This window comes from Xenopus laevis, chromosome 5L, assembly GCF_017654675.1.
Source record: "Xenopus laevis strain J_2021 chromosome 5L, Xenopus_laevis_v10.1, whole genome shotgun sequence".
NCBI classification, from domain to species: domain Eukaryota; kingdom Metazoa; phylum Chordata; class Amphibia; order Anura; family Pipidae; genus Xenopus; species Xenopus laevis.
The window spans coordinates 80432583-80459026 of NC_054379.1; the positions used below are offsets into that span (position 1 = coordinate 80432583).

The following is a 26444-nucleotide window of genomic DNA, read 5'->3' on the forward strand; positions in this document are numbered from 1 at the left end:
ACTTACTACTGATTGCACATGAATATAACTGAAACATAAAATATATTTTATATGTTATACCTTTTCCCTGACAATATAATAAAAAAAACATTGGTATGTGTAATGCAATGTGCTCTTAATAACTTGATGAAAAGATAAAGCTTCTATTGGGGTAATACCGTAGATATTTTTGGCATTGATGGTCTGACATACTAACATAGGAATCATTCTGCCTGTACAAACTATGGAGTATCAAAATAAATGAATCAGTATTTACAAAACTAACATCTTTTTGTTTTTGGCTGTTAAATGTATAAACACAACTACATAACATATAGTGGGGGTAAGAATGCATACTGTGGTGCTCTTACTTATCACATCTAACTCCAGAAGTCGTCCCTGGGTGTGAGTGCAAGCTGTTTTCCATGTGAGCATTTGTACAAAAATGTACTGTGCTTCTGTGCTTTTGCATTGCTTTGCAGGCACAATCACTATATATTTGGTATAAACGAAAGTACAGTACAGCTATAGGATCCGTTATCCAGAAACCCGTTATGCAGAAAGCTCTGAATTACGGAAAGGCTGCCTCCCATAGACTTTATTTTTTCCAAATAATCTACATTTTTAAAAAAAAAATTTTCTTTTTTCTGTAATAATAAAACAATACCTTGTATTTGATACAAAGTAAGATTTATTTAATCCTTACTGGAAGCAGAATAAGTCTAATGGGTTTATTTAATGTTTACATGATTTTCTAGTAGACTTAGGGGCCCATTTACTTAGTTTGAGTGAAGGAATAGAGGAAAAAAAGTTCAAATTTAGAATGGTCGAATATGGCTACTTCGCCATCGAATGGGCTACTTCGACCTTCGACTACGACCTTCGACTTCGAATCGAACAATTCGAACTAAAAATCGTTCGACTATTCGACCATTCGATAGTCGAAGTACTGTCTCTTTAAAAATTTCTTCAACCCCTAGTTGGCCACCTAAAACCCCATAGGCTTCCTATCAATTTTTTGATCGAAGGATAATCCTTCGATCGATGAATTAAAATCCTTCGAATCGTTCAATTCGAAGGATTTAATCGTTCGATCGAACGATTATTCCTTTGATCGTTCGAACGGAGGAAAGATCCGTTATCCGGAAAACCCCAAGTCCTGAGCATTCTGGATAACAGGTCCCATATCTGTACTTAACATTCATCATTCCCTGTTTTTAAAACTGAGGATTAATCAGCTTAGTATCCCTGAAATACTGATATGTGAACATATAAAAATAAACCTTATTATTATTATGTGGGACTGTGGTCTGTGAACCCACCAAAGGCAATGACCAAAGCCTGTATTTCTTGTATATGGAAGTTTCTGCATGTTTTTCTTTTATTTCCACGTTTAGTTTTATTGTTGGATTTGAGGGTTCATATGATGGAATGGACACCATGATCAGCAAGTTTTGCATAGCTTTCTTTTATAAACTGGACATGAAATGACACCATTCTTTCTGTGGATAGAGTTACAAGATCCATTAACACCTTCTATATCTATATATTTGCACATTGTGGGTAATGAAGTCATGGCCGTAGGAGAGCTGACTGTTACTACATTGTTTCAGTAATGCATGTAGTCAGGATCTGCAGTGCAGAGAACAGACAAGCACTGATTTCAATAGAAACAACTTTTACAAAATGTACAATGCATTTAGTTGTATTCATGTATATTGGAAATGTGCTTAAATGTACTTCATTATGAACAAACTGTTCTATTTTTGTTGCTAAGAAACAACAAAACCCTGTTTTACTAGAAATCACTGAATAATTTATGATTTAACAGCAGCATTCAGTTTAAGGCAGCGGTTATTTGGGGGAACGATGAAGTCTGAACCTGCTCCAACCATGATAGTTCTACCTGATATGGCTTTATCACTAATATGCTGTAGATGTTGAACAGTTCTTCCCTTGATATCCAGCGCTATTCATTTAGGTAAATAGACACAATCCCAATGTAACTAGTGTCAGGCAGCAGAACAAGGGCCCAGTCACAAATGGAAAACAAATAGCAATGTAGATCAGGTAGAGGTTAAATGTAGAGACCTGAGCATGTGGTATGGAGTTAGTAAAATCACTTTTGGAACACTAAGCATTGCTAACAATACAAAATCTGTATGACACTAAAGCAAAAATCCATAGTTTTCCTGAATACCTATAGAAAGTTCCTTTCCCTCCAGCATGAGTGAGAACTCTGCCTGCCTTGGCTGAACCCAAAATGGCAGACTCCCAGGGGCAGGGAACCAGCTTAGTGTAATCTTACAGCTTTGGCTTTGTAGCACCTGGTATAATATTCACATCTGTCTTTAAAATAATGAAAAAAAGAAAGGCAAAAGGAAGAAGTTACAAGGGAAATCTGAACATTCCTCCTGTCTTGTAAATTGTTCCCATTATGCTACTGAGGCATCTTCTTTTTTAGCATTTTCCGCTGTGCCTGGCCACAATGTGCTGACAGGTTTCTCTAGCATTTTCTCTTCAGCTTCTCCATTCACAGCTTCTGTTTTCTTCTGCAAAGTCCTTTGATGGATCCATGGGATCAGGCATAGTATAATCCCCCCAATGATAGGAGGAATACCTGCCAGGTAGAATGCAACATCATAGGAACCAAGGCGGTCATGCAGAATACCTGAAGAATCAGACAACAGAATTAATATGTTTATAGTGATGTATAGAAGTATGCACCACCTTAATTAGTGCAGTTTCAACCTGCTACAACATTGTTAACTATTTTGAGTTCATGGCTGTTTTCAGGTACAGGTATGGGGCCTGTTATCCAAAATACTTGGGACCTGGGGAATTCCAGTTCTTTCTGAGATTTGGATCTTCACACCGTCTACTAAAGTTTATTAGAAATAATTTAAACTTGAATTAAAAAAAAAAAATTAATTATATCTCAGTTTGGATCAAGTAAAAGGTACTGTTTTATCATTACAGAGAAAAGGGAAATGATTTTTAAAAATTTGGCTTTTTTGGATAAAATGAAGTCTATGGGAGATGGCCTTTCTGTAATTAAGAGGTTTCTGGATAACAGAGTTCTAGATAACATTTTGGCAGCCTCCCCTTAGTTCATAACATGGTTTTAGATATATGAAAGCATGAGACCTATTATACAACGAGATAGCCTTCTCTAAGGGGGTTATTTATTAAAATCCAATTTTTGTTTTTTCACTAGAAAACTCAAATTTTTAGAGAAAAAAAACTCTAATTTTTTGATTTATTATACCCCGATGCTGCAAAAATCCCGAATCTGAAAATTGGCTATCTCAGACCTGTCGAGGTCCTGTAGAAGCCAATGGGAGAGGCACCTTTCTCAATTTGAAGTTTTGGTCTGCGCTAGGCTTAGCTCAAAAATCTGACTTTTTTGGGGGTTTCGGGCAAAAATTAAAAAAATTCAAGCAATTTGGGAAGAAAGCCAGAAAGAGTCAAGCAAATTTGAGCAATTTGAGTTTTTGCACAATTTAAAAAAATTCAATTTAAAAAACCAGGCATGGGAGTTTGGTCGTGGTAAAAATTCAGATAAATTCAGATTTTAGTAAATAACACCTAAATGTGTGTCTATTCAAAAGAATGGAAACTAACAGAAGCAGTCGCAGGCAGTTTTTTAGCTGGATGAAATAGTAGAGCTAAAAACTGCCCATGTGACATTGATCTTGTAGTTCCAGTAATATCCAGGACAGCCTGTAAGATTTCGATAATACAATACTAACTCATGTTATATATTATACTGTATTGTAACATATTGCTGTTACCGCATGCATACAGATTATGAATATTGTTGACCTCCGCTATATATTATAAGGACGTCAAGAAGTTGTCAAGAAGTCAAAATGTCTAATTTACTACGATTTACAAATCAGCTGTTTATGGGACATATGGCTAGGGTTAAAAGTGCTTCCCTTCTGTTCCCTTATTAAAATACAGGTGATGATTAGCCTAAGTAACAGATTTGACATGGCACCTAACATACAAACAGACCTTCTGAGTTTTCCTGTCTAAATGAATGGAAAAAAACAGCATATTTCTAAGGGCCCTTACTCAGGGGTGTTTGAAGCTGCTCTCCCCTGCGTTCCGGTTTTATGCGTTCAGCCGCAGGGGAGCGCAGGAGTAGACGTGCTGAATTCTTTTCAATGCACAAACGCATGTAAGCAATTGGGAAGCAGCATGTTGCATTTTACCTGCGTTCGACGCCTATATGCGTCTGTGTGAGTTCAGCCGCATTGAAAAGAATCCAGCGCGTCTACTCCTGCGCTCCCCTTCTGCTAAACGCATAAAACCGGAACACAGGGGACCGCAGCTTCAAATGCCGTGAGAGAGGGCCCTTAGGATAGCTACAGTACTAAGAGGACACAATGTTTTACAGTGACTCATTTGACCACCTATTGTGATCACTCATTCCAAATGTCTGTCTGAATGATCTTTGAAATAAAAAACACACAATCTCTACCAAATTACTCTTCACTCATTTGATATAGCTGAAGGCAAAGCATAACTAGGTATGAAGCATTCATCTCATCTATATATAAATGTATTATTGTATTTACCTGCAATGGGTGGGCCAACAGTCATTGGGATGGACATAAAGCCAAGCAAAAATCCGATTGCTTGAGAAACATTCTCTGGTCCAACGAGTTCAAAGGCAATTGGAGCCATTATGCATATGAAGCAGCCATCAAACAAGCCCATGAAAAGGCAGACAGCAATCAACCCTCCAAAGTTGTGGCACAAAGGAATCATCATTGACATCAAGCCAATGAAAAAAAAGGAGACAACCTGCAGAAAATATGTTTTTTATTTACAAAACATTTACACATCCATTGCTCGTCTGTAAACTCAGATGTTGCAATAAAACACCATCAGGAATTTCAAAAGTAGCAGCAGCAGCAGCAATATTCTAGCAAATTACCTAATAAACACCATATACTCTTTGTTTTATTTAGAGACCTTAACGGATGATTTACCTGACCTATATTTCTTTAGGATTCATGTCACTCTCATATACCTTATTCGCTACTTTTTGAATCTTGTTTTAAAGGAGAACTAAACCCTAAAATATTTTATACACTGAACTTATTGCACCATCCTAAAGTTTTATCTTCTCAATAGCAGCAATGATTCAGGACTTCAAACTTGTCACAGGGTGTCACCATCTTGGAAAGTGTCTGCAACACTCACATGCTCAGTGGGCTCTGAGAAGCTGTTGAGAAGCTAAACTTAGGGGTTATCACAAGCAGAAAATGGTTGGCCTGTAATATAAGCTGATGCTACAAGGCTGATTATTAAATTCTGATGCTAATTGCACTGGTTTCTGTGCTGCCATGTAGTAATTATCTGTATTAATTACTAATCAGCCTTATATTGTGACATTTATATTCTGTATACTGTATATTGTGAGTGGTTTCCTAAGCTCAGTAAGTGAGAGCAGCACAGAGCATGTGCAGTGAATCAGCAATACCGCTAAATAACTGTAGTTGCCTTGGGTTGGTATATAAGCCCAAAACATAATGTACAACATTTCTAGTCTACTTCTTTAGTTAAGCTTTAGTTCTCCTTTAAATCAATAAAAATTAAAATGAAAAAAACAAAAAGTAGCACTGGCACTGATCTAATGTTGAGGAAGTCTTACAGCTGTTACAATGAAAGGATTGGGAACCCAAAACGAACATCTTCCAAGCAACTTGCAAATGTATATTCAGTACCGTAACTAGAAGGGGACGGGCCCTGATGCGTGACGCGCAGCCGGGCCCCCGCCCCCTCCGTACAGCCCGCATTTCAGTGGCGCGTGGGCTGCCAGGGGGCCCTGAGGGCGTGCGGGCACTGGCCCGCTCGGACCCCCTGCTCCCCCGGTAGTTCCGCCACTGTGTATATTCTTTATAAATGTTCAATGATTAATGAATATAACTGCAATTGAAATGAGAATTTTTCTGTCCCTTCTGTACAGGAATCAGCCTTATCTGCTTCTTCACAATTCTGTTAATCGATTTAGGCAAATCTAGCTGATCCAAATATTTTGCCCACAGCCCAGACCCATTAGCAAAGCAGCACATAATGCTGTCCTTGTCTAGCAAAACTTTCCAAACTGTCTGGCTAATTTACAATTTTCATTAAGACAAAAAAAAATATTGTCAAATTATAAACAAATAAGGAAGCGCTGTACCTGTAAGTAGACTTTCTTCACACCAGGAATGTAATCTGCAACTCTTCCAAAGACTAATCTTCCAACCCCAGATGTGACACCAATGCATAATAAGAGAACCTCTTCTTTTACATCTTCTCCAAGCTTCTCTCTTACATGATTCATCTGTTGAGAAGTTGTGAAAACCATTACTATTTGACCATTAACCACTAATGTACTCTTTGAATACCATAATCATAAAGCCACTGGGACAAGCTCATGGGAAATCTGCTTATAACAAGGAACTATAATGTGTCTAGGTTTGGAGTTTTCTACGAAGATTGTAAATCTCATGTATGTTAAGTACAACCAATCCTTAAAGAAAGAGTACACCTTGAATAAGATATTGAGCATACTGGAATATAATACATTCCAATGAAAATCAATAGGATCATGTAATTATTATTTAAAAAAGAACAGGCAAAATATGTTTAGTAGAAAAGAGTCTTTAGCTGCCCAGACCAGCTGTATTGTATTACAAAAAGATCAGAATTATGTGAAAACCATCTCTCATAGACTCCATTTTAATCAAATAATTTACAATTCTTTTACAAATGATTTAGTTTTTCTCTGTAATAATAAAACAGTAGCTTGTACTTGATCCCAATTAACATATAATGAATCCTTATTGGAGGCAAAACAATCCTATTGGAGTGATATAATGTTTAAAAGATTATTTTGTAGACAAAGTATGGTGTTCCAAATTACAGAAAGACCCGTTATCTGGAAAACCCCAGGTCCCAAGCATTCCGGATAACAAGTCCCTCGCCTGTACTGAATGAACTCAAGTTTTACAATGTCTGAACATAAATTACACATCTAAGTGAAGTGTGACTATAACGAAAAACATGAAATCTCCTATAACCACTAATAATAGCTAGTAACAATTAATCACTGCAAGTAGCTGGAAAAAAAGTGTACTCACCAAATGAACGTAAGGCACAAAGTAGCCAAAAAGTGCTGCTGGGATTCCAAAGGCCCATATACAGTAACTTTTAGACTTAAAAATAGAGAAATTGAAGATTTTGTTGACAGATGGACACCTGAACTTTCCATTTTTTCTAAATTCCAAATTGCTTCGCTGCGGGACCAATGGTTTATATGTGAATCCAGCCAAGAAGAGGATGAACATCAGGATGCATAGGACACGCAGTGTGTTAAAGAGGCCGATCTGGTCAAGCATGAACCTCAGAACGAAGGGAAGTGAGACAGTAAAGAGACTGCTGCCTGCAGTGACTATTCCATTAACCAGGCCCAGGCGCTTCTTGAAGTAGTGTCCCAAGATAACGAGTGATGGCTGGTATGCAAATGAACATCCACAGGCAAATAATATCCCATATGTGAAATACAGGGGCTCCAAAGAGCTGAAGAAAGAGACCAACAAATACTTAACAAGGTGTTGGCTATCTATTATTTTATTTCATAAAAAAAACACAAGGTTAGAATTTTCAGCGTTTTCTCTTTATATTATGTTGGCTTTATCACATACAGCCTATTTTCATTTATCAAATTAAGCAATGTGATAAATGTCTTAAAGACAGAATGCCTAATTATTTTGTACCTACTCATTTAAAAAAAAGTCAGAGCCAAACATCTATACAGTGTAAATGGGTTTTGTACATAATTAAGTCTTTGCAAAGGCAGCACTCCATATTTATTAGAAAGAGACGTGTACAATGCAAATAATTTATTTTATTCCAAATTGCACCAGAATAACTCCAGTTTTATGTATGTATTTCTCAAAAAGGGTTCTCCTCCCCACTATGTAAGTGACCACAAAATCATACAAAAAAAGTTGTATTCTGCACTGGCCCATTATCAAGGACATTTATGGGCTCATTTATCAAACCTTTAATTTGTGAGGTTTTATAGGTTTTTTCTACTTCGAATTTTTGATGATTTATTAAAAAAATTGAATATAAAAAAAACTAGATTGAATACAATTGTGGAAAACCCGAAATACCTAGAATTTGTGAGTTTTCAACCTAAAACAGCACTCTAAAATCTCAAATTTAAAAAATGGCCTACATAGATGCCAAAGTTTTACATTCAAGTTTTTTGTGCTTAATAAATACCAAACATTTTAAAAAATATTCAAATGTTTTTGAGTCTTTGTGCAAAACAAATTCAGGTCATGGCAAAGTACCATGGAGATGATCATCTTCCTTCTTTGTGCTCTGTGCTGCAGAGTGAAAATTATAATCAAAACTGAAAGAGTGTCACAAATAACTAATGTTGATCACCAAGTTGAAATGGGGGTCCAGGTGCACCAGCCCAGACTCTCAGGTGGGGAGTGGAATAAACCAGCAGCAATACCATTGGAGGGGGGCTTAAGGCACACTAGAAAATCCACAGGGCCAAAAGTATAAAGTAAATGATTACATAGCCCATGACTAAGTGCCCTAGGGGCATGAAATGCATAGGGCCATTAGGAGATGTTCATTTTTTAATGTAAACTGAAATAAAAACTCTTTCCCTTTATACTTGCGGCCCCTTGGATTTTCTAGTGTGCCTGAAGTCCCCTTCAATAGTATTGCTGCCAGTAAGCCAAACGCAAGTAGTTAACATGGACAGATATCAAGATATAACTAAATGTATTTACCTTACAAACGAGCTTGAGAGAAGTCCAATGATACCCACTGCAGCCCCGACCACTGCCGTCTTTCGACACCCAAATATGTCTGTAAATACGCTGACCACAGGAGAGCAGAAGAAGATCATACCCATGGACAGAGAATTTACCCATGCTGAAAAAAAAGACCTATATTATTAAGCAGCTCTGTTAAAAAAAATATAGCACAAGCAAAACACACACATATATATACTAAATATCTGCATTGTGAATTCCAGTTGCAGATGGCTGACTTTTGAGGCATGCTTGAAGGTGGCATCATTTTTTTACATAGTTTTATTCCATACATTGCGTGCTTCTGCAAACCATAAGGGTAAGGCCACACGAGGAGATTCGGGGAGATTAGTCGCCTGGCGACTAATCGCCTCGTCTTTTGCGCGACTATCTCCCCGAACTGCCTCTGCATTTTTCCCCATAGGCTACAACGCAAAGTCGCCTGCGCTAATGGACACGCGGCGATGCGTTTTCTATAGTCGCCCGAAGTTGCCTCGCTGAGGCAACTTTGGGCAACTTTTAAAAACGCATCAATCTTTCTACCAATTGGTGGACGTGGTCCCTAAACAGTTTTTGGGTTCACATAAGATATATTAAATTTGTGCAAAGGAAAATTTGTTCATATAAATGCATACATTTTCACATTTTTAGTATTTTTCCTTTAACGACTTTTATTACGTTCTCTCCCCCGTCCGAAAAGCTTACTCTTTGCTTTACCCCAAAATGACCAGCAGATGTCACTACTAACTGCAGCAATCATATGTTTGTGCAGTACAACTAGACACTGTTTTCTTTTAAAATGTAGAGATGCACACATGACTTCTACACAAAGGAAACTATAAAAAAAAAAATGTTATAATATATCTTTTCTATTCTATACGTATATATTTTACCAGCTTTGCCTCAGAGCAAAATATTTTTTGTTAGAGCTGACTGTCATGTGGTTGGCAATCTCAAAGACTTTTATACAGAGGTCAGTCAATAAGAGGACAGTTAAACAATGAAGTTAAACATGCCAGGATGCTTCTCATCTTTTTACACTGCTGAATGCATGATGGCTCCAGGGCTTGATTGTACAATACACAATACAGGCAACAACTCTCCTCTTTCATAGAAAATGTAATTTCTGCCCTGGAATTATGGCGACAGCCGAGAAAATCTCCTTAAGAAATATGCAGCTTAAACAATAAAGAGAAAAAATTGCCTTTGAAGGATTCAGTCAGTAAAACGCAATGCCATGAATATCACACAGACATCCATGTATGTAATATGGCGTCACAAGAATAAAGATGTGTGTATATATATATATATATATATATATATATATATATATATATATATATATATATATATATATATATATATATATATATATATATATATATATAGAGGTATGCATAAAATATTTGTTAAACTTTTAGTATTATGTAGAGAATGATATTTTGAGACAATTTGCAATTTGGTTTTCATTTTTTATTATTTGTGGTTTTTGAGTTATTTAGCTTTTTATTCAGCAGCTCTCAGTGCAGTGGTTGCTAGGGTTCAAATTACCATGCATTGATTTGAATAAGGGACTTGACTATGAATAAGAAAAGACCTAAAGAGAAAGACGAACAACCAAAAATATCAATACCAATAAATTTGTAGCTTTACAGAGCCCCTTTAAACTGTTGTTCTTGGCAGCACTTATACACATTTGAGTACAATTTAAGAACAATAATGTGAAGTTGGAGTTTTTTGGCTACCACATATAGAATTACATGAATAAATACAAAATTAGGAAAGTCAGTCCTTCAGGCTTATTTTCCTGATCCTTTCAGTCTCTCAGCTGTATATGAAGTCCCACAGTATACAAGTGGATCAGCTCCTATGGCAACAGAGAAATCAGAAACGAATATAGTGTAGTATGTTTAATTTCTTCAGATAGCTGCCGTTGTCATGGAAACATTTTGGCGCATGTGTCCCCTTTAACCTGCTGTCACTTCCCTAAGTACTGGTTTGTAAGGCACTTTAGCCAATGGCGGAGGTTTTGGAACAAGCATTTGTGCACTCTTTCAGGATGTGAAAGCTGGTTAAAGGGGACACATACGCCAAAACGTTTCCATGACACCGGCAGCTAACCGAAGAAATTAAACATACTACACCATATTCAGTACTGATTTCTCTGTTGCCATAGGAGCTGATCCACTTTTATACAGTGAGAAATGCATTACATGTAAGCTATAAACACATGTGGCTATAAGCACGTAAGCAAATCAAATTGGCAGTGTGGTTTCTAATACGAATATAGATTTTTTCTTAGAAACCTTTCTAAATGCTCTGTTTGTTTGTATATCAAATTCAAAATTCTAGTACATTTCATTTCATGAAGCAATATTTTTATAACGCCTGAGACTATTTTCTCCGTTGCTGCCAGCTAGGAAACTCTGGCTGTACAAAGTAAAAATGTGAAAATATTTTTTAACATAAAAAATGTATTTCAGCCAGTTGTGCCAACTAGTAACAAAGGCCAGAAAAACATCAACCCTGCTGAAATGAGTGCTGATTTGGAAGGAAATGTGTTTTTTTGTGCAGTATTAGGGTGTGCTGGGAGACTGGGGATAAATGGAACGAGTTAGATCTATGGCCTACGTAAAAGGCTGTGTAATTTAAAGAGGAGAGTAGGAGGGAGGTGTAGAGGAATTTGACAAGAGAGGAAATTTATGTGAGCAGATGTTTCTGAGGGTACATAACAGAATGAATAGTGATTATGATTAAAGAAATATGCAGAGGAATGGTAGTTAAATTCAGACAAGCAGAGTGATATGTACAGAGAGGTGGGAGAAGCAGAATGAAGTTGAATGCTGGGAAACGTATTATTCAAGTCAAGGGACACAACCGTGCCTATCCAGCTGCTGCTCACATTTAGCTGCATCCCTAGCTCCCAACATTACAGAGGAAAATCTTAAAGAGAACTACTGCCTGACAAATAATTAAGCAGGAAATGTCTCCTGTTTTTATTGGACTGTACCAGCCCAGTGATCACAATATACTTTGCAAAAAGCAAACTTACAGCATACCTCCCAACTGTCCCTTTTTCAGATGGACAGTCCCTCTTTTGACAGCTCAATCCGCAGTCCCTCATTTGTACTGGAAAGTCCCTCTTTTCTATGCACTGAACAACCAGAAAAAGAAACAAAGTTTCTCACTTAATTGGCTTTTAGCAGAGAGCCCAGAACCGCTAACAGGTGCAAATAAGATACTTTGTAACAATTTTGAGACACAAAAAAACAGTTTAGATAAGGAGAAATAGTTTCAAACTTTCATAACCTGCCAAATTTTGTAAAAGGGGGTGTGGCCACAGAAAGGGGTGTGATCAAAATAATTCGCTGTTCTACGTGTTTTTTGTCCCTCCAAAATGTTGGGAGGTATGACTTACAGCTCTCACATAACTAAAGGTTTATTATTTGATCTATTATCAAATTAATAGATGTAAAAGAAAGAATGTGCTGCACCTGATTTATTAAGGTGAAAGACTTGGCCGTTATTTGATTTAATAAAACTCTTTTCTTTTTTTAATTTGCAAAGTGCTGAAGTATGTTCGTTTTTCTATGACTTCTTAGCCCTGACAAGCTGCTCTTGTTTTGTTCTAAATGTGACCACTTTCAACACAGAAACCCAAAAAATATTGGTACGGGGAATGGGACCTGATTTCCAGAATGCATGGGACCTAGGGTTTTCCAGATAATGGATCTTTCCATAATTTGGATCTTCATAAATTACATCTACTAGAAAATCATGTAAACATTAAATAATCCCAATAGGCTGATTTTGCTTCTAATAAGGATTAATTATATCTTAGTTTGGATCAAGTACGAGGTACTGTTTTATTATTACAGAGAAAAAGGAAATAAAAGATTATTTTAATAAAATTTAGTCTATGGGAGATGGCCATTCTGTAATTAAAAGCTTTCTGGATAATGAGTTTCCAGATAATAGATCCCATACCTGTAATGCCAATGGTTAATAGAGACAAGCATCCTTGGGAAATGGTGAGGTGCCCATGTCCATATCCAGACCCGGATTAGGCGAAAGACTACAAAGGCCCGGGCCTAGTGTGGCAGGATTTTAGGGGCAGCTAGCCACCCCCGCATTGTTTCCAAAGCACCAAGGATGCTCAGGAGATTTGATAGTGTTTAACATTTCCTGCAAGCTAATCCCCAGTGCTCTGGAAGCAACAAAGGAAACTTGCACATGTAAGCAATGGTGGGCCTAGAGCTGCTCGCTATGTAAATCCGGCCCTGACAATTGCTGGGGAAATAGAGCACATGGCACAGAAAAGGTATGGATAATCAGTTAAAGGCTGCTGTGAGGAACAGGGGCACTTTGAGGACGGTAATGTAAAGAACAAGTAGGGTTGCTTGCTGTATTTCCACCTCAGTTAGTGAGAAACAATCCATAATACCCCTGTTTTATATATGCTAAGGGTACCACAGTGCTGAGGCACTCTCATCATAGTAATTGTCTGTAACATTTACACAGTAAAATGGTATTTCAGGACTTAACCGGGGTTAATTTAAAACATATGCTACCGCAGATAACAGCAGACCACAATTATCGATAAACATACAAGCTGACTGATACCTTTTATCTCTGTTGTCTTACAATTTCAGCACTATCAGCTCACTTCAAACGTGACTGGTCAGTGGTGCTATCTCAGAACAGAACATAGGAGCACACAAGTTATAAGCTCTAACGCTAGCATCACATTATATTTTCTCCGACATCCCTCCACCCCATCTTTAGAATGTATTGACACAGCATCCACCTGTCACTGAACACACAGGGTGCAAAAATCTGTGCCTCAAAATCTGCCCTGTGAATGCAGGTGGATTCCATGTCTGTCAGTGTATTCAGTGGAGTTGGGGTGAGAGGCAGGGGATTGTATTTTCACAGCTGTTATTTTTATGCTGATGAGCAAACACAACATGTGACACTAGCCATACGCAACTGAGACATAGATTTGCATGCATCTCAGCTCATGTGCCCTGGCAGGCCCCAAAGAGAGTGCAAGCCTGTGGTCAGCCCAATGATTATTGTGGGAATAGTGGGTGGAGCAAAGGTGGAACACATCTGATCAGGTCTACATGACCATCATTTTCTTAATTTTTTTTTAAAATACTGTTGTCACAGAGAGCACAATTTCATAATTGAATGATGTTTGATTTGAAAAAGCACAGATATGCAGATACAAAAACTATCTGTGCAGAATAAATTCTATTATACATACAAGTAAGTACATACCAGAATGGGATTATTTTCTTTATAAATAAAAACTGAACTGAAGTAATTACCATAATTTCTCCGGTTACTGTAACACTGTAATAAATTATGAATCTGACAAGTTTCTCTTCAATGAAATGGTGAAAATTCCCCAAAATGCATTGTCTATGAGCAGCAACATTTTTTTTTGACGCGCAACAATTTTTTTCACCCATTGGAGTCTGTGGGCTTAAGATATCGCTCATCACTTATATGAGCCATAAACATTTTCCAATAAAAATGGTTGGCACAGCTCTAATTACAAGCAGTACGTGACATCATTCAGCAGGTAATATATTTATTAGAACTGTAGGTCATTAAACAAGTTTACATTTTTTTCCTTTCACAACCACATGTAGCTGGATTACATCCAGCTCGTAAATGGCATACTGAATGTGATATATTTATTCATGGAACAATTCCTCATTTATTCTTCTGTTAGAGAGAATTTAACAGATGCATATTTACAGATGGTATAGTAAGCCACAAACGAATAGTAAAGGGGAGGCAATGTCAGGCACTCATTTGCCAATAAATAAATGTGTTTTTATAGAAACTTTTCTGCAAAATAAGCCATAAACAGTTTGCAAGTGTAACATGCATATTAACCAAAGTACCTGGGTGGCCTTACTGGTAACCATATGGTCATGTTTTCCCTACACAGGTTTCTATTTCCAAACATCCCTGTAATAATTTTACAAAATGAAATTCCACTGTTGTTATATCGTGTTGATCCTGGGCAAGTGGATGTGGCTTGAATTAATAATATATAAGTGGATATTATATTCATTCCAGAGGAACTATTCAGTCAGGTGGTGGTGGGGTCACTACCATGGGTATCCAGGTTATATTTCAGGGTGGGGTTTCAATAATAACAAAAAGAATTAAAAGAGTCTGCTGCAGTTTTGTATGGACTATATCAGGGTTTTTTTTAATAAGAAAAAATGTATGTAGGAGACTAGACCAGAAATTTATTTTAGAAACTGGAAACCAGTGCTGGGCCTACAGGGGAGGGTGCCGAAGGCATGCCCCCTGACGATCGTACCCCCACTGTACAGCCTGCACTTGCACTATACAAACCCCCTGCAAAAATGCCCCTATGAAATACAAACACTGAATCTCCCTGCTGCTGAATTGCGAAGTGAACCAACTTGAAAATGGTCTGAACCTGAAGGAATACAGGCAGAAGGTACATGCCCATTGCCACTTTTGTCTACCTGTAGTTCTGTCCCTGCTGTAAGCCCAATACAGGCAAAATTTTCAGTCATAATTAACGTTCCAGCAGGACACTGATAAAGTAAAACAAGTGGTGTATTTGTGCATGAAATAGGCTTGTTTTGGCACAAAAAAACACTTGTATGGTATATTTGGTCATGTTTTCCCTACACAGGTTTCTATTTCCAAATATCCCTATAATAAACTGTACAAACCCCTGCAAAAATGCCCCTACGAGACTCGCACACCGAATCCCCCTGCTGCTGCATTGGCAAGTAGGGGGATTCAATGAACCAACTTGAAAATGATCTGAACCGGAAGGAATACAGGCAGAAGGTCCATGCCCATTTCTGTGCCACTTTTGTCTACCTGTAGTTCTGTCCCTGCTGTAAACCCAATACAGGCAAAATTTCCAGTCATAATTAATCTTCCAGCAGGACACTGATAAGGTGAAACAAGTGGTGTATTTGTGCCATGAAAGAGGCTTGTTTTGGCACAAATAAACCACTTGTTTCACCTTATCAGAGTTCTGCTGGATCGTTCTTTTCAGTGAATATCTAACCTGCGCAGACACGGCTACAGCTTACACCCAAAACTTCAAAAAGTGGTACGTGTGTTTGTGCAGCACTACTTCACATGGCTGTTATTACTTAAGTAGATAACATCTTTGCCAAAAATGTATTCTGTAAAGGTAGAAATATCTTGAATGAATCACTTATCAATATGAACACAGTAGAAAAAATCCAGATGACCTTTGGAGGACCATAAATGCTTGAAAAATCCAGTCGTGGTCATGATCAAGTATTCATTTAAATTCCTTTTCTAAGTATTTCTGCTGACATAAATTAAATAGTTACTAGTAAAAGATAATTACTTCACACTATATAATTTTTGTGCATAATTAAAAAGGCCAACTGTTTTTATTCAACTAGAAAATCATGCAAATTAATACCTATACCCATACAACTATGAATGCACATCTAGCAAAATAAAACAGAAAATCCAATGCAGTTATAGCTAGGGATGCTTAAAGGCAATGGTGGGCATTGCTTTTCTGTAACTCCAACAGCAGAGAATGGAAGTCACTCCCAAAACTTCCTTAAGGTTTAGTCAAACACCACACACCCATTTGAAGCTGTATACACACCTTAGATTAAATTTTTAACTGCTACAAAAGTGCCATGTGCCATCTCCAAACACTATGTTCTGGGTTGGCACATTTGGTACAGCAGACTCAAAATAGTGCTCTGACTCTACACTGGGAACCATAAGTCAGGTTTCTCCAATAGGGAATAATCAGCAGCAAACCAACTTCAGGTGCCCTCATTCCTGCACTGTACCCTTGCCCAAGCTGTCTAATGGGTGACTCACTTCCTTCTTGGGGGGTTGGCCTTTTTTTTATGTGGCCAGTTTTGTGACCACATTTCTGATCTTTTGTCCTGTCACTACATTTTTCTTAACGTGTCTGCACTTTGCTTGCCTGGTCTGTCTCTGATATGAATATGAACCCTATCAGTTCCTCTGCAGTAAGCATGGGAGCCCCAAAATGGCATGGGTGAAGACTGGGTCTGGCGGGGGCTCTCCAGTTTCATTAAAGTGTTGGCCCATTTCAGCTGTTACCCATGGTTCCTAACAGACTGTTACATGTGGTCTGCCAGCGAGTTCAAATTCAAACTTTCTGATCAGGTGGCCAAATTTGTCTCTGTTGGTTCTGCTGATACATCGAGCTCCTTTTGCTATGATATCAAGTTAAAGCTAGCCCCAAGCAAAACAGAAATCTCAATCATTTCCGCTCAACTTATTTATGCCAAAAGCACATTCATTTAAATAAAAATCTCACTTGGCCCCTACTCACTTTCTGGTGTAGAAAGGTTAGATTTGTCATTCCATTGTATTTATCAAAATCGGCTGCCAAAATAAGTGCTGATGTAACAACCCTACATTTAAATAATATTTGTTTATACGTCAGGGTACGTTATAAACAAACAGCTTAAAAAACAAACAAACATTAGTGTGTCTAGTGGTACAACAAAGAGAGCAAATTGAGACTCATATGAGTATTTTAGGCAGTGTACCAAGTGTAGATAATTATATCTACTCTTTATAATTCTCTATGTTTTTTTCTGTTGTCCTCACTCAATATTTCAAATTTCAATACAGTTCTAGAAAAAAAAAATACCACAGTCATTGCAATGCTGTAACAAAAACTTGTCGTTTGTGGGTAAGAGAAGACAGCTTACTGCGTGCAGAAGACTAGTAGGAGAAAGATCTACAGTTATAGTTTAAAATGAGGAAAGCAAAGTATTTGACTGCAGGGTTGGACATGGGCAGCAGGACACCAGGAAAAAACCCAGTAGGCCTTGACGGCCCAGACTCACTCCCTGCCCAAACCTATCACTGCTGCCCCCAACCTCCCTCTTCTGCCCCAATTGCAAAGGAAAAAAGATGTGCACACGTGTGAGGGTGGGGATTGCAGCAGGAGGCCCAGAGGAGGCTTTGTGACAGGGTTGGAGGGGTCGGAGGGGAGCCCAGAGACAGCAGCACTGGTGGACCCTGGACCCCCCAGTCTGACCCTGATTGACTGTATAATCCTTTAAAGGACAAGAAAAGGCTAATATACTAGGCACAACCCAGGTCCGGACTGAGAATTAAAATAGGCCCTGGCATTTGAGGTACACAGAGGCCAAATCAGCCCACAAAGAGGCCCAAACAGCCCCCACCAGCCCACTGAGAGAGAGAGAGAGAGAGAGAGAGAAATAATCAATAAAAAGTCATACAAAAAATAAAAAATGTAGTCGCACAGACCATGAATCTTTTGGCGGTCAGTGACCCTCAACAACCAGACAGCCCTTTAAACTCAGTAACAGAAATAGTATAGGAAATATTTAAGTACTAATTGAAGACCAAGGGGTATATTTATCAAAGAGTGAAGTTACAGATTGCCACAATTCACCATGCCACAAAAAATTTTTGACGCCCATAGACTTTAATTCGCCCGTGGTGAATTTTTGGCAAAGCGAATACCCCCAAGTTGTTAATCATTGATCAATCTATACCATACTTCAAGTTATTATAAAGATGAGCTTCCCCTTTAATTTTAGAAGGCTTTTATTCTAGCTGTGTGTTGCGTGCATATATGAGTTGAAAAAGAGGTGAGCCAGCTGTTTCTTGTTAATATTTCTGATGATCCAAAGGAACAGTTGGACTCCAGTCCCCAGTTATACTATTCGGAACGTTTACTAGCAGGGCATTACAGACAACCTGCTGCCCATATCAAATATTAAATGTTATTAATGCAACATAAAAGCAAGGTTCTCCTGCTGAGTTAGGCATAGTCTGTGTTCCAGTAAGTCAACTGTGAGCATTTCAGTCCGTCAATTACAACAATATATTAGATTAAGCTGAAGCAATTACACAATGTAAATTTAACCTCCTCCCTACGTCCTTTGCTGAACTGAACTCCTTAAATAACCTCTGCCACATAATGGCTTTGCTAGAAACTGTTCTCTTCTGTTATTATTAATTACTGTTAATATTGCTGTCTTAGACAGAGCTGAAGCCCAGCAAATAAATTAGAACATGGGTAATTAATCAAATGACAAATGTCTGCTTCATTAAGATTGCAGTTAGAATGTTAATTCTTGCTGAAGCAGAAAATGTTGTTCCTAGGAGAAAGAGAAAAGCTTTGTTACCTGGTTTCACCACCGGAGTCATAAGGGCAACCTGCAGCTAAAAGAATAGTAACCGGTTTCTTTGTTTCCTATGGAGTCAGTCACATGAACTATAAACAGTATTATAACTTTATCATGGAACAGTGGGTCTAATTTATTTAGGCAGGATTAATAATGTATATCATAATTACATGAATATCAGGTTGAACTATCTAAAGTTTATATGAGTAGAAGGGTGAGAATTATTCTGTATACAAAAATGTAAACTGGTTAGAAACTTGCTGAGAGCTAAATTTAAAAAAAATCTGTACATTATCTCAATCTTCTTCACTTTTTGTCAAGGGAAAATCATTTTTTTCTACATTCAATAATTTAGGGCATATAATATTATTGTCCACAATATTTTTTGTCACTTGGGTCCAGAGTAATTTTGCCCATTGGTTATAATGGTTTCTTGTCATCTCGTGGCAAAAAAATTTGGTGGGAACACCAAAAATAAAATTAAACAAATGATTTAGCAAACAGTGGAAATGTTCAACTAATATTGACAACTGATGGGTTACATAATTTAGTAATGCTGAGAAAGCATGTGCAATATAGGCAGCAGCTGCGAAATGTATCAACTACTGTAATGCATAAAATTGTAACAGTTGAAAAATTCCCAAATTGTGGATTCACACTAAGGGGCAAATTTACTTAAGGTCGAATATCGAGGGTTAATTAACTCTCGATATTCGACCGCCAAATTGAAATCCTTCGACTTCGAATATCGAAGTCGAAGGATTTACCAAAATTCGTTCGATCGATCGAACGGTTAAATCCTTTGAATTGTTCGATTCGAAGGATTTTAATCGATCGAAAGATTTTTCTTCGACTTAAAAAAGCAAGCAAAGCCTACCTAACATTGACTTCGGTAGGTTTTAGGTGGCGAACTAGGGTCAAATTTTTTTTTTAAAGAGACAGTACTTTGACTATCGAATGGTCGAATAGTCGAATGATTTTTAGTTTGAATCGTTCGATTCAAAGTCGTAGTCGAAGGTCAAAGTAGCCCATTTGATGGTCGAAGTAGCCAAAAAAATCATTCGAAATTCTACGTTTTTTTGTTCTATTCCTTCACTTGAGCTAAGTAAATGGGCCCCTAAAAGTCACATTATCAAAAAGCTGTATTGACCAAACAGCACACTTGGAAAATTTAAGCAACTAGCCTGTGTTTATTGCCTGATAACACATTTTTCTGGTTGGACATGCTTTCATTTTTAACTTTTATTTGGGCATTTTTCCACTTCAGCTTTAAATGATACAAAAATGAATCTAATATTGGGAAGAATAAATAACTCAGAGTGCCTGTACTCAGACTCAAATACCGTAGCTCCAACTGAAAAAAAAGCAAAGCACACCCTAGCATTGCCGTAGGTTTAACAGTACTGAATTCATTTTGTAATTCATAATTCATAAACCAGTACTCTCAGTATTAAATCACATCAGTATCAAATCAAATATCAACTCAGTATCAAATCAGTATTTTTTTTTATCCATAATGCAGCTCCTCCCCAGCATTCCAGTGCTATTGCAAGCTCATGACAACCAGCATCTGTCATGACTTGAGTATGATGCACAGCCATGGACATATGTCTATACCAGTTTTGTTAAATTAAGTGCAGTTTGGTTCCAGATGAAGACATTAACTGGAGACACGTCATATGACTTGATCATGGTGTTTTGTTTCAGGGATGTCATGTACTACGTTTTGGCCTAACAACCTTCCTCAGGTGAATACCGTAAGGACAAATCATGGAATGCATGAAAGCTTTGAATTACGGGCAATATAGACCACAGGTACTACCAGGGTTCCCTTGCATCCAATGCAGTTCATCAAAGTAGGATGAGTGGGTTTAATAGGTGCTCAATTTAGAATCCATCTGAGCACTTTGCACATAGCACTTCCATTCATGTGTCCTATAAACTGTTTATATCTGTATTATGCTACAACCTTTGCTGTTACAGTATCTAAAAATCCATTGCTTGGTCCATGCTAATAACCATGGATCAGTTATACCAAAAATGTAACACCCCTTATATTATTCAACAATTCTTGCTCTTGCTAACAGCATCAATAACGTGGTGTCACTGGTTTTGTGCAATGGCACCTTACATTATTTTAAGCCACTGAATATCTGTTTGCTTTGCAATAGAACCAAGTTTGCACTGTACAAGGAGGAGATGCCTATGAAGTTATCAGCTCAGTTCCACCCAATTGTCCACCAATCCCATTGAAGTTCTGCCTACGACATGTTTTGTTATTGTGCCACATGTAGAGCAGCAGTAAAAACATGTGGCAGGGGCTTGTGTTTCATGTTTGATCTTTTTTTCCCCCCCTAAAACAAATTCTAGTTGGTTTCAAAGGGAAACCTTGCAGAGTTGTGCAACAAGTTTAGAATAAATGGTTTGCCACATGGCTCTGATTCAAAACAAAGTTTGCATTCTAATCTTCCTTCAGCTTCTAATGCAAGTGATCATAGCTGATAGGACTGCTTATTCATATCAGTATAAAATATAACTGCTGTAAATGGTATTCAGTTTATTGTTAAGCATACCTCTTAATAAAGGATCTGGGTATAGCTTATTATAGTCAAAGAACAGTTCTTCTCTATTTACAGCATGTACATCTGACTTCAGCAGTACCAGTCATAAATATTTGCATTTATTCAATTGCAGTGTACAGAGATTGCCCCACTTAGTAGTATGGCAGCCCCTAAATTGGATTTTCAAAAACAAAGTAACAAAGATTACCAACGTTTGTTTCCTAGCAAGTATATATATTCTCAGAGAACTAGGAGGAGATAGCAGACTGTTGCCATATGAGAATTGCTCTGAACGAAGAGCACAATGTAACATCCCTTTGAGATATGATGATTCATAGTTTTTGTAAGCAACATAACTGTGTTTTAAAGGGGTGGTTCACCTTTAAGTTAACTCTTAGTATGTTATAGAATGGCTAATTCTAAGCAACTTTTCAACTGGTCTTCATTTTTATTTCTTATACTTTTTTATTTATTTCTTCTGACTCTTCCCAGCTTTCAAATAAGGGCCACTGACCACATCAAACAAACAAATGCTCTGTGAAGCTACAAATGTATTTTTATTGATACTTTTTATTTCTCATCTTTCTATTCAGGCCTTCTCCTGTTCCTTTTCTAGTCTCTTATTCAAACCAATGCATGGTTGCTAGGGTCATTTGGACCCCCAACAACCAGATTGCTGAAATTGCAAACTGGAGAGCTGATGGATAAAAATCCAAATAACTCAAAAATCACAAATAATAAAAAATGAATCACTCTCTACAAAGTTAACTCAAAGGTAGACAACCCCTTTAAAAAGGAAAGCACGAAAGCCACACAAACAGTAATTAAAAGATGCAAAAAATAAAAAAGCATAAAAAAGACTAGTTGCAGTGCAGAATTTTGCTTTAATAACATACTAGAAGTTGATTTTAAGATTAACAACCCCTCTAAACAAAGTCTTCTGTGTAGCTAAACTAACAAACCAAAGGGATGTGAGTGGAAATGGGGACAGTTAGCAATTGTGGGTCGATACTGGAATCAATATAAAATGCAAACACAAACTTCTACACACTCTCCTGTACGTTATTTGATTAGCAGAAAGTGTTAGTCAATAGTAAATTCATTTTAAAGATACAGAGGCCTTACTCTGTTTTTAAATTATGCAAAGCACCTATGCAAATAATCCTTTCTGCACATCCATTTATCTTTGTTTGGGCCCTTATAGAACTTAACACCATTTTATGTTTGATGTTTGCAAAATGTACATTTCCACTGTGTTTATTCTGATATGATATTTACTTAAAAGTATGGAGGCACAAAATCCACTAATTTGAGAATCGGCCAAATTCCAAATTCTTTCATGAAAGTTAAAGCCAAACTGAATCCAAACCCTAAAGAGAACCGCACGCAGTGTCTGGTTAAAAAAAAATTTACTCCCATGTTCACTTGACAAAAAGTCATGTGATTTTAAGGATGCAGATGGATTTGCCTGAATCTGAATCCTACTGAAATGGCTGATTATACTATACTGAATCCTGGCTTTGGTGCATCCCTACTTAAAAGTCAGACATTTGTGCCTTTATATGCTCCTTGCAAATTGCACCATGTGAGCTTTCATGAACTGTGTGCATTTTCCCTCTAGATGCAAAGTACAGCCTGAGGACTCAAGGGAGCCTTATAATTAAAACCCACATTGATGAGGTTCAAGGGTTTTCTTTGCACATTGCATCAGCATGCCAAAACTAATGGCAATCCTACCCAATCTGACAAAGAAAAAGTGGTTCTAAAATGTGCTCTTACTTTATCAATGCACCTGTATATTCCCAGATGATAAGAATTAATGATTAAACAGCTACTTTTTAATTTAATTTCCCCCATTTAACCATTTACTAAACATGCAGGTCCATAATGCTTTTCACCATATGAAGAAATTATTCTGTGCTCTCCCCTGATGTCAAAAAGTAGAGCGACAGTGTTATAAAACGAACACAAGTTGTTATATTAAAGCTGCTGGCAAGACATTTTTCCTTTAAAAAAAAAAATCTTTATCTGGTACAATCTAGCAAGAAGCTGCACTATGAACTTTAGCAATGCAAAACTGATAAAATAATCCCTGAGGCAAAACATCAAGTTATCTGCACTTTGCACCTTGCCCCATGGGAATTGCATTTGGTGACAACGTTATGCTTAGCGCTCCAGAATTTGTATCGCAAAGTAAATGAGAATAAGTCGTTAAACCTGCATGAACCTAAAGCTACAATCGAAATATAATGTCATCCAACATTTAGCCATAAATTCTCTTCTGGCTAGATCATAATCAGAAACATTTATAAAGAGAGATTCATGGATAACAATAAAATATTAATCTCTGTGCCACCTGTGCCAGTGATGGTGAAACAGAGTATGTTCCCAGATTGGTCATATCAAGGCGTATTCAACACCAGCCAGTAGCCTATACAAATGTCAGAAAAAGCCTGCTGATGCCCCTGTGTCATATGAAAATCATCCCCCTGTTGCTGAGTACAGGGCAGATTTTGGACAGAAAAAACTTATGTGTGCATTTTTTGGAGCCTAATTCACCCCCATTTGTGCAGTAACACGTGTATTACATAAATTTATATTATTGCATACACAAAGTGTTAGCAGATTGTATAGGAAACACATCATGTGCCATTACCCTAAGTATTTTACTGAACTGATTGCCATGAATGTGGGATTCCTATGTTGTGAGTGGAATTAATTTAGTACGCCTCTCAAAAAAAACACATGCATAGTTACATACCCTTTATACCCTCATATACAGGAGCCAAACTATAGTGGCACAAAATTCTTAAAAGCTACTGGGCTCTACAGCATAACTTTTTTTTAAAGAGAACTAAACCCTAAAAATTAATATGGTTAAAAATGCTAAATTTTATATACTGAACTTATTGCACCAGCCTAAAGTTTCAGCTTCTCAATAGCAGCAATGATCCAGGACTTCAAACTCATCACATGGGGTCACCATCTTGGAAAGTGTCTGCAACACTCACATGCTCAGTGGGCTCTGAGCAGCTGTTGAGAAGCTAAATTTAGGGGTCGTCGCAAATTATCCAGCAGAAAATGAGGTTGGTCTGAAATATAAGCTCTAGGCAACCAGGCCGAATACGGCACAGGCTGAGCATGTGCAAATTGTGCACGAGTTCACATGCTTAAATTGGCGCTCAAGTGCGCATGCGCGTAACGGCGTGCATGCATGCATGCATGCTCAGAAGCGCAATTACACAAGAAATATCAGCGGCAGGCAATGAGAGAGGGGACCGGACATGGGGTAGGCGCCCCCCCCCCAGCTTTGCATCCTAGGCATGTGCCTACTCTGCCTACACTTTCTGGCCATGGTAGTAATTATCTGTATTAATTACTAATCAGCCTTATATTGTGACATTTCTATTCTATGTGTACTGTATATTGTGAGTGGGTCCCTAAGCTCAATAAGTGACAGCAGCACAGAGCATGTGCAGTGAATCAGCAGAAAAGAAGATGGGGAGCTACTGGGAGACACAGATCTTTACTGCTAAAGGGCTGTGGTTGCCTTGGGCTGGTACAGAAGGCCAGAACATAATGTACATCATTTTTAGCCTACTTCATTAGTTAAGCTTTAGTTCTCCTTTAAAGACTTTTAGTTCCCCAATACCTTCAAAAAGTTTGTATGTTTGCACACTGTTGCACATTTTTTAATTGTAGACAGGAACCCTCTGTCTGTTGTACTGTCTCTACTGTTCTCTACCTGCTGACCCACAGGTTAATAAAAACACACACACATTACTTACAAAAACCAATAAGAGATCACAGTAGATTCATGGAAGCGTTATGGACAGGAATGTAACTACAGAGGAAGCAGACCCTGCGGCTTGTGGGGGGTCCAGGAGGTATAGGGGCCCCATGAGGCCCTAATTCATATATAATTTCAATAAATATTGGTAAAACAGGTTAACCTCTGTAGGGGCCTGCTGTGGGGCCCAGTAATATCTCCACTGGTTATGGATATTATTATGTACTTATTCTACATGGGTCTTTGACCAAATCAGAGAGGAATAGGGATACACTAGACAAACTTGAAGGCCACCATCACAGTTACAGAGATAACATTCATCTAGGCTGGTTCAGCTGTCTTATGACTGTGTTAGATCATTTCCGTGCAGTATTTGTGTTCCTTGGGATTTATATACGATTTAAAGTATTGCATGAGTCTTGTGCATGTCACATTTGATCTTATAAATAACATATACACACACAAATATGTATAGGAATGTGAAAAATGTATTGAATGAAAAAGAAAAGTAGTAGAAACAACAATCTTTGATCTCTGCTGCTTGTCCTGAGGCAGCGTCTTACTTGCAGTTTAACGCTGTGATACTTGGCTTGGGCTGGTACAGAAGCACAAAACATAATGTGCAACATTTCTAGCTACTTCTTTAGTTAAGCTTTAGTTCTCCTTTAATAATGCTAACCATTGGGTGATCTTGTTTGGGGGCAATTTAGTCCTTACAATTGCCTTACGTTTGTCCTATGTATTTTTATGTATTTCAAGCACACATAAAAGTCTGAATTCTTTACACCTCCTTGTGTTGCCCTTTGCTTCCTATTTATTAACATGTTTTGAAAACCACTTGTAAAATATATAACCATGTTTTCCTGTTTAACAATTCATTTGCTAGTCTGAGACAATCCCTTTTTCTCTATTTTGTTTCTTTCTATATCTTAAGATTTAGGTGTTAGTGCTCAGAGATGCTTAGTGCATCCATGGAATATTTCCATTTCAGCGATTGGAAAGTGGATAACCTTGCCTTGGGTGGCACTATACCAGGTCAATTTATATTATGCCACTAGGTAGA

At 37.6% G+C, this 26444-nt stretch overlaps 1 protein-coding gene across 1 annotated transcript in view; it reads right to left on the reverse strand.

Moving 5' to 3' along the window:
- Positions 1–1083: 1083 nt before the first annotated feature.
- The window catches only part of slc16a10.L (solute carrier family 16 member 10 L homeolog), a 40577-nt gene continuing 15216 nt past the window's right edge, over positions 1084–26444 (reverse strand). Inside the window, exons 2-6 of the mRNA XM_018263302.2 lie at positions 8799–8943; positions 7122–7560; positions 6179–6322; positions 4566–4794; positions 1084–2650 (exon numbers count right to left, since the gene is read on the reverse strand). Coding sequence (XP_018118791.1) covers positions 2415–2650; positions 4566–4794; positions 6179–6322; positions 7122–7560; positions 8799–8943 — 1193 coding nt within the window. The 3' untranslated portion in view covers positions 1084–2414. The remainder of the gene's footprint in view (positions 2651–4565; positions 4795–6178; positions 6323–7121; positions 7561–8798; positions 8944–26444) is intronic.